At 41.3% G+C, this 9,468-nt stretch overlaps 1 protein-coding gene across 1 annotated transcript; it reads left to right on the top strand.

The window, feature by feature from the left end:
* The first annotated feature begins 275 nt into the window (after nt 1–275).
* On the top strand, nt 276–8,614 carry LOC103137962 (Krueppel-like factor 6). Its single transcript, XM_007551993.2, has 4 exons — nt 276–621; nt 3,767–4,349; nt 5,221–5,344; nt 5,992–8,614. Exons 1-4 carry the CDS (start codon nt 520–522, stop codon nt 6,041–6,043), a joined length of 861 nt encoding a protein of 286 aa, XP_007552055.1. The 5' UTR covers nt 276–519; the 3' UTR covers nt 6,044–8,614.
* Nucleotides 8,615–9,468: the final 854 nt, after the last annotated feature.

Genomic DNA, 9,468 nt, shown 5'->3' with positions numbered 1-9,468 from the left:
TTAAATGACTCTATTAAAAGGCAGAAGCAGCCGCTACTCAGTGCCGCTCCAAGCCACCAGCAGCTCAAAATTTTGAATCGCTACTAAACTCCACTTCCTCATTTTGCTGCTGCTTATATAGCGCTCTAAAAATAGCGCACCAACCACACCACTGAGGGCTGCGCCAGATCCGACTGCATTGGTCAGGCGCTGGTTGTAGGCGGGCCGTGCGCTCCGCACTCCGATTGGTTCCCGTTCAAAACGTAATGTAATCACATGGGGGGAGTTGGTCTGTAATTTTGAATCGGGGGGGAAGTTTACAGTGCGCTGACAGACTTTTGAGTGAGTTCAGTGTGGAGCGCTCCTCGGTGCGTCACACGCTTAGAGAGCCAGCAGTGAAGTGCGCGTCTATTCCAGGCTGTCATACATGCACATACAGCAGAGAGCCCAGCTTCTTTCCAAATACAGCATTCTTCTTCTTCTTCTTCTTTTTCACACTCTTCACTTCGCTTCTTGTTTCGACTGAGACTCGGGAAGGAAATGGATGTCATACCGATGTGCAGCATCTTCCAGGAGCTCCAGATTGTGCACGACACGGGATACTTTTCTGCTTTACCGTCGCTGGAAGAGTACTGGCAGCAGGTAAGGAGACAACACAACCCGCGGCTCATGCGTAACTGCTTAACAAGGAGCACAGGGAATGTGCGTAATTAGATTTGTGGAAAGCGTGTTTTGCGGTGACAGCTGCCTGTCTCTGTTAAAAGTAGGCGGTTTTAGGGAAGTCATGCAAGTTCCCTTAGAGGCGCTGCACTTTAACTGAGCAAAATAATAAAAAAACAATTTTCTTTTATAGGTTTACATGGCTGTAAAAATAATTAAAAAAAACGAACAACAAAACTTTTCAAACCGTCATACCCACTGTTAAGTGCAACGTAGCAGAAATAATCCGAATGATTTGCACGTTTGCTGTGTTCTTGCTCTGTTGCACCATGCTTTATGTTTTCCTGCTGCGGTTTTGCTCATGCAAATATTCATGTAGACGATTTTGACTCATCGGCATGCAACATAATGAAAACACGCCGAGCTGCAGATAAAACGGCTGAATGGCGAGCCGTGAGTCTTTGCGCGTATCTCCTCCTCCTGTTACGCCTTCTTTCCTTCTCTCGCGTTCTGTCTCTTTCTCTCTCTCTTTCTATCTCTCTCTCTCACCCGCACGCGTACACACACAGCACTCACACACATACTGGCAAACACACATAAGAGTGACAGGTTGAGAGGGAATGACAGCGGAGGCTGTTTTTGCTCCAGTGTGGCTCGGCCAGGCGGACCCGTTGGAGTTTCAGGCTGGAGAAAGTCTCGTCTTGTTCACGTTGTTGGAACATGAAATGATTCAGCTTTGCTCTCCTTTTTTCAGTCTCTCCGTTTATCAGACCCTTTGCACGCTCCTTGCTCCAAGTCGCTCTCTCAGGCATTTAAAGCTCGCTTGGGATTTGTCCAGCGCTGCTGACAGGGACAGGGGCGCATCCACAAAGTTTGTAACGGGCACCACTGGTCATCTTTAGCTGGCATATCAGAAACAAATCAGGGAGTTTGAAATCTAAGTCAAATAAAAAAAAAGAAAATATACAATCCTCCTTTGAAAAACCTAATGTTCATTTAGTTAATATTTTGTGTATATTCCCAAAATCAGCAAATTAACATTTGGCTTTTTAAGGCAAAATGTGCTGTTTACAAATTAAAAACTGTTTGTGCAATAAATGTTGAGGTAAATATGTGATCCTGGTGTCATTTGAGGGAGGGAGGGGCCACGAGTGAGTGACAAGTGATAGACATTGAAAAATGGTTCAATGAAGGACTAAAGAAGAAAACATGTTAACATTCACTATCAACTGATACTTGATTAAATTTCTTATTCCCCTGTTGAAAAAATGCATGAAATTTTACAATTTACATTTTAAAAATATATTAACCAACAAAATCACCTCAGTAAACACCAGGATAAAGTTAGAGACATATGTCTGATTCCATAAAATGCATGAAATCAAAATAAAATCAATGACATGAATGAATGAATGAATGAATGAATGAATGAAATCAATTCATTGATTTCATGTGTTCATTGATTTTGGCTTTTTGAAACTACCACTTCTATCAGCAAACCTGCAGCATATTTGTTTGTATTAGATAGTCTTTAGGGGGGAATCAGAATTGGTCATTACAGGAAATTAGAATCAGCCAGGAAAACTCCCATTAGTGCGTCGCTAGAGACCCAGAGGCCAGTGAGTTTCTATCATTAGCCATGGCTGTCCTTTATATTCCCTTGGTGGCGCCATTTGAATTCAGTTCATTCGTTTCCCTTTCTAAGTTACTCCAACCATGTCTGTCATTTAAACTTAGTTTATTCTTTATAGCTCTATATGTGTAGGTTGTTTGAAACCAGATAAATGTAAATCACATCTGTACCATTGTAAAATCCACAGTAGTCTTAGTTTAGTTTTTAAAAGTAATATCACTTAAGTTGGCTACACAAACAAATATGTTTGATCATTTCTTTGCTTATTTCAGTGCACTTTGTATGTTAAAAATCAACCAAAGAAAGGATGCTCTCCTCTCAGTTGACACAGTTAAATCTTTCCCTAACAGATACCAAGTTGAGATTTTTGAAAATGCTGAAAGTGTATCAAATATCATGCTAGTGGTTGATACATGCACAGGCCTAAATTGTTGAGAGATCTTATTTTTGATGCAGTCAGTCAATATGGAAAAAAGTGAATGAAAAGATTCTTCATTATTTGGCTTTTTGATAACCGATGAGAGCAGATCAAGAAGAACAGCCAGCTCCCATCTCTGTCTCTCCCTCATTGTTTCTAATAGCTATAATTAATTTTCTATGAAATTCTAACCAAGTTCTCAATTTGCTTGAACTCAGTCACAATTGTTCTGTCCAAGTATGAGACAGAATCAGTTTACTGAGTTCCACCACAGCAGCGTTTGAATGAAATCTGAATTGTGCCCCATCACTAGAAACTGCCTGTAAGCAGATGCCACTTCTGGCCTGCGCTCTCGAGCTGCACAGGGTTAAGGAAGTGCTCTCTCACTTCCTTTTTGCAAAAAAAAAAGAAAGAAATGAGCCTTCAATCCAGAGCGGCTCTTGCAGTATTCATGCCAGGCTCTTTATGGACCACCACGAACCAGACCTCCCTCCTCCCAGTCCCCTGTGTGCTATGTTATTTCTAGCGATGCCTCCAAATGCATTATTAAATCCACATTATGCTAAATAATTGATGGATTTAAAAGATCTACAAGCACTTCTCTAACTCAACGAGGGGGCGGCTCTGTAGCATATGTAAATTTCATGACCAACCTTGGCACGCGCCTACACACACACACACATCTTTGCGCGCTCGCACCACAGTGCATGCGTTTACGGGCAAGAGCACCTTGTTCTTGCATGCTCTCAGGACGATACGTGGTGCTTGTAATCCTCCCTGATACAGCCTCAGAGGGCACCCTGAGAGTGCACTTCTGCATAGGACATTGCGTCTTGTCTCATTCCTGCAAGCAGAGAGGAAGTGTAACCTGTAGCATTGCCTCAGCGCATTTCTTCCTCCTGCTGCTGCTAAGAGAGAAAAAGCACAACACAGGAGGACACCAGAGTTTCCTGTAAAAATAAACTTGAGTTTTGGTCGTTTTAGGGATTTTCCAACTCAGCAGAAGTATTCTATTACAAGCCTTTAGGTTCTTTGCACCAGCAAACTCATTGCTATCTTGTCCTCTCCCCACGCAGACATGCCTGGAGCTGGAAAGGTACCTCCAGAGCGAGCCCTATGTCTCGGCCACTGACCTCAAGTTTGATAACCAGGAGGACCTGTGGAGCAAGCTCATGCTCGCCTGCGGGGACAAGTCAAATGAGGCGGACCCAAAGAGCGGCCACATCAAGGAGGAGGTGGACAGTCACGACATCCAGCCTCTTGACGTCGGCGGTTTCAACTCCGACGCCAGCAGCGAGGCCTCGGACAGCTCGGAGGAGCTCTCCCCGACCCTTGACTTCTCCTCTGGCTCTTTGACTGACATGCTGGGTGACAGCGGAGAAGACTTGGGCTCTGCCATCATCAGCACGCCGCCCTCATCTCCTGAGCTCAGCAAGGAAGGCTCTGTGGCCCAGGTGTGGAGTGGGATACAGACAGTGCTAAACTCACCGGGGAAAATAAGGACTGGGGGCACAGAGAGGTCAGTGGAGAGGTCAGGGATGACCAGCGGGGAAACGTCGCCTGACGGGAGGAGGCGGGTGCACAGGTGCCACTTCAACGGATGCAGGAAGGTGTACACCAAGAGCTCGCACCTCAAAGCACACCAGCGAACACACACAGGTAAATACACTCAACAATGAAACCATTCAATACAAAATTCTTGCTCAAATACTCCCACATAGTTTGAATAGTTTTTCAGAAGGAATGCCCTCAACTGTGACCTAATTCACACAGTGAAACGTGACTTGGTGCAGAAGGGAGGGGAGAGACGAGAGGGGGAGGGATGTCCTTTTGTGACCAAGCGGGACCCAGAGGATGTGGATCCTGAAAACAAATCAACAGTTCTCAGATTTCGCCATGGGAAAGACTCAGAAACTTGGTCATATGCATTCAATTTAAAAATAAAGTCACAGAGAGATGGCGTTTAATTATGGGAAGCTGACATTTGCAGTGTTTTGTAGGGGGTTCAGATGTTAGCGGTTTCCCTCGTCACCTCTGACCTCTGCCAGGCTGTTTACAGCTGTGCCGCCTATTAGCAAAGGAAGTCGCATTCTGATCGTCTCTCTCCAACCGCGCTGGGCTTATGGTTAAGAGCCCTCATAGCCTTTAGAAACGGACTCTGTTTTTTTCTTTTTTTTTTCTTGAACAGCTCCCCTCTATTACATAAGCCTTCCACTCAAGCAGCTCTGTGCAGCTGCATACCACAGATCCCGAGTCTTACAAGGTTGTTTTTCTCCTCAGCTTACAGTAGTCAGCCCAGTCCACTTAGGGATCATACTTTCCCAGAAATCAGCGTTTTATCAGCTCATGTACAGTAAATATTGGCTCACATTTCAGATGTATTCACTTACAAATACTAAACCAGGAACATGCAATTATTATTTATTCATGAAACTGCCAAGAGTTATGCAAGAACCTTTGAACTCATTGACACGGAACCTCTTTTATGAATGTTTGTATTTGACCTTATTTTGGCTTTTATTTTTTTCAGGTGAGAAGCCCTACAGGTGTTCATGGGAGGGCTGTGACTGGCGCTTTGCACGAAGTGATGAACTAACCCGACACTTCAGGAAGCACACTGGAGCAAAGCCATTTAAATGCAATCACTGCGACAGGTGAGATCTTGTTTTTCATCTTTCATGGATGTATTTTACCTTTAAGACACCATGAATCAAAAAGTCTTTGTCTTGTTGCCTTTTCTGCTAAACACTCCTTCATTAACATAGAGAACCAAAGGTTGCTTGTAATAACGGGTTCTAAGAAGTGGAGTAAAGGAAAGCTGAACTTCTTGAACTTCTTGTCAAGTTCAAGAAGTTTCCTGAAAGCAGATATTGGATTGGAAATAGTTTAAATCATTAGAGCTGGTTGGATCCCAAAAGTTGCTTTTCCATTCTTTGCAGTTCAGCAAATGTTTTTTTTTTTTTTTTGCACAGAACCCATTCATTGGGATTAAAAGAAAATAAAGTTTGCAGTTAAATTTAAGGTTACGCAAAATATGCATTTCTAAAGTTTAGATTTTAGATGCTAATCCCAGCTGACTCAGCTGTTTATAACCGGAACCATCAAAATAATTTGACAGTTTAAAACATTTCATTGTAGTCAAAATTTTTTTCTTGATGCTTTTAAAATATATATGCAGGATTTTTTAGCAGAGTAAAAATAAATTTTCCAAAACTTGTTATGCTAACTATAATGGGACAACAATGGAAATATTTTAAATATTTGTCATTTTTAAAGTGAGTTTTATTTCTCTCTCTACTAGGTGTTTCTCCCGTTCGGACCACCTGGCGCTGCACATGAAGAGGCACATCTAAGATGGCCTCCATGTTGAGAGCTCTGAGGGATGAGTCTGGTTGATTGTCCCGACCAGTTGGGAATCAGCAAGGCCGGTGTATCCGGGGAGCATTAACAGGGACACCGCTGTGTTCCAGTCAGTGGAAAGACATGAAGCAACACAGGCTATTATTTGCACCATACTTTGTGCCTCCAACACCTCGCTGTGGTGATTGCTCTTAAAAGGCTTTTACAGAGGAGCAGGGGGTGAAAAGAGAAGATGGGAAAGATCTTGGCTGGAGTTGATGGAAAGAGACTCTTCTGTATGGTGTTAAATGCTTTTCTTTTGTTTTTCTGTTTTTCCTGGAAGATTATGGGACTTCAGGAGTGGGGGTGCTGTTCCTCCACTGACGGTGTGTTTGCCTGTACACATGGGACTCTGAGTGCCTGTGACTGGATGCCTGTGCTGGCTTTATGGAGTGGCTGGAGCTTGCGAGTGAATGACATGAAAGGGGGGATGTTATACAACCACGGTTTTCTTGTTGGGGAGGGAAGGGAGGAAAAGGGGCAAGAGGATGACCTGATGTAAGAATGAATGCAAGCAAAGAATTCTGTCTGTGTTGGTCTGTTCGCTAAGGCAGGGAGTGAGGGGTTGTTTGCTGGAGTCGATTCCTTTTGTTTTTCTGGTTTCTTTGTCCAAAGGACGACCCCTGTCTGCCTGGAGGTGGAATTACAGCTCCCTGTCTGAACTTGGGAGGTTGTTTTGTTTAGTGCAGCTATTAAATGTGCAATGTATTACGTGGCCTGTCTCACAACATACACGTTATAAAGCTCATTTTGTTGTCCATTGTGTAAGCCTTGTATCCAAAAAGACAAAAACAAACAAAAAAACTATTGTACACTAACACTTATGACCATTATAGCAGCCGTTGCATGGGATCTGGGGATGTGTTGCTCACTTGTGTGCGTAGAGGACAACAAAATTCCATTCAAGTGCAGCTACTTTCATGTTACTCGGCATCATACTATTGTAAAAAACATAAGGCAGTCTTGGTTTTTTTGTTATTTTAAGAAATTGGGGATACCACTATTGCTTAGCAACTGTCTTGGTTGAGGGTTTTTATTTTGTTCCTTTTCCCTCACATTTGCTTTTCTCTTTTGTTCTGTCTGTAAATGCACTGTTGACCTTACTGATGCCTTATGTAAGTGGCCTTGTCCTGTTAAAAAGATCACTCCCTCACACATACGCGCACCAAACGGCCATTGCTAATGCAATAGTGCGTTTACTGAATAGCTTTACAAAGGCTCTTATCCATACACTTGCACCTTTCTTTTGTTTCCTCCAAACTTTTGAACAGTAAAAAGAAAACCTACAAAAAATACTATGATATCAGCTTCACAATGACTGCCGCTTTTCCATATCTGTCACTTCTTTTCCTTGAATACATCAGAACAAATCATATTCTAAATGATTCCAATTTGAGACAGAGTTGTGGAGCCTCTGGGAGAAAAAAAATCACCTTTATAGTGGTTTACTACTATGTAGTATAAGACGATGTGGATGCACTGCAGATAAACTGTAAGCTGCTGTTAAAGGTACAGAGCCTTGGAAACATGTTCTCGTGAGATGTGCGTTTGGTCGCATAAGCAGTGAGGGGATAGCATTTACAGCAAACACATCAGGGCCGTTTGTAATAGTCGATGTGTTCTCTGGAATAATAGATGTGGTATGAGACGATGACAGCAGTCTTAATCACGAGTCTGTTATTATGTATGTTTTGTCTCGCTTTGCTCTCAACGTGAGTCAGTATTTTTCCTCAGTCCCAGTTCAAATAACCCTTAATCTGACTAAACGGTACCAAGACCAGTCTAACCAGTTCAGCTGTGCTTCAGGTCAACGGGTTTCTGTCTCTGAAGACTGAGACCAAATTCACTTGCACATTCAAGCCTAAGTTAAAGGTATTTTTTGAGGTCGTTTCATCCCCATTTGCCAAGTCAGACAAAATATTTCCTCCTGGATTATGAACACATAAAACAAAGTGTTAAAAATGAACGTAATTCGTTTGTATCTCCATATCAGTTGGCATCACAGGTAGCCTTGTGATAACCTTTTTGCAGGTTAACCTGTTGTAGATTAATAAAAAATCAGTTGGTAATGCTTCTTTTTTTACACTGAGAAATGTCAAAAGATGCAATTATGCATTTGTTGTTTAAAAAGGCCATTTTGTAAGAAAGCATATATTTTAACGGGAATGGGACCAAAAGCAAGCGCAGTGAGTCATTTCTAAATAAAACCCATAAAAGGCTGAAGAATTACTGTAAAATAGATGCACTCCATTTTTGTTTTCATTTGTTTGTGTAACTTTTTTTGTCATGGGAGAAAAATTAAGATTGAGCAATGCACATTATCAGATGGCTTCAATAGCGCCTACACTTGTGGCCTGTCATTTTTCAAGAAGAAAAAAAAAACAACTTTATAGATGTGAAATGCTCTGGACACTTGAATTGTCATCATGTTGCCCGTATAATTTTAATGAAATTGTTATTTACCTGTAATTTCTTTCTCTCAACTTTTCAAAGACTTGCAAATATACCCTGTCTTTAGCTAGAATTAAAACAAAAATATTGGATAAACATGGAAAATATGAGGCTCTATTTTTGTTTGTTTTATGGCATAACAAGATTTTTTTCATTTGAAATTGTTTTGTAAAATAGTTTCTGTATGAATGTATTTTTTATTGAAAAATGGATAAAAGACTTTATTGGTTCTACATGTGTCTGTTGTTTCTTCTCTGCTGCTTTCATCACAAGCGTCCGATGGGAATAACATGTTTATGGTATATCTCACAGTTTCCATAGGTGGAGTTATTTTTCTCTCCCTCCCTTCACATAGAGGTTCAAGTCAGGGTCCACAGCAGAACTGGAGGAACTGGTAGTGGTTGAGTCACTGGTGTTTTAAAGGGTTCTTTCCTGGAAAATACTTATTTTTTAAACTAGCTTGATGTTATCTTTAACAATGCATGCCTTTATTTCTGCCTCATGAAATATCTGGAGACCCAAAATTGATTTGTGGAATAATATGAAAAAATAGTGGTAAAATAAAAGTACACAGAAATGCAGCATTTTAAGAAGTAATCCTGGGGATGCAACACTGAACACATTTTTTCTTTAATAAATGTTAAAACATCCACCATATCATGGTGCAAATATTTGATTCCTTTGGTGTTTTAAAGTTCATTTTGAAGAACCAAACAATCAGATTTCATCTAACCTACTAAACTAACTAAACATGGACTGCCATGCTAAAGAAAAGTGTCTTTCTGCTTGAACTTAATCACCTTTTTTTTGTATTTTGTTGGTAACTGATCAACAAAAACTAGTGAAGAATTATGCAGATAAGGGAAAATGATTCATGGTTTTCTTTATAGTTTTATCAGAAAAAAACTCTGAAAAGTGTTACCTTGAT

This window comes from Poecilia formosa, unplaced genomic scaffold (genome assembly GCF_000485575.1).
Source record: "Poecilia formosa unplaced genomic scaffold, Poecilia_formosa-5.1.2 Scaffold45, whole genome shotgun sequence".
Taxonomy (NCBI): domain Eukaryota; kingdom Metazoa; phylum Chordata; class Actinopteri; order Cyprinodontiformes; family Poeciliidae; genus Poecilia; species Poecilia formosa.
The sequence above is the reverse complement of the archived record's forward strand: the minus strand, read 5'-3'. Positions and strand labels throughout refer to the sequence as shown.

Bases quoted from the DNA above. Each gene is read 5' to 3' on its own strand.
- LOC103137962 (XM_007551993.2), top strand. From the start codon at position 520: ATGGATGTCATACCGATGTGCAGCATCTTCCAGGAGCTCCAGATTGTG. The intron at 622-3,766 runs GTAAGGAGACAA...CTCCCCACGCAG, and splicing joins TGGAAGAGTACTGGCAGCAG to ACATGCCTGGAGCTGGAAAG. The intron at 4,350-5,220 runs GTAAATACACTC...TATTTTTTTCAG, and splicing joins ACACCAGCGAACACACACAG to GTGAGAAGCCCTACAGGTGT.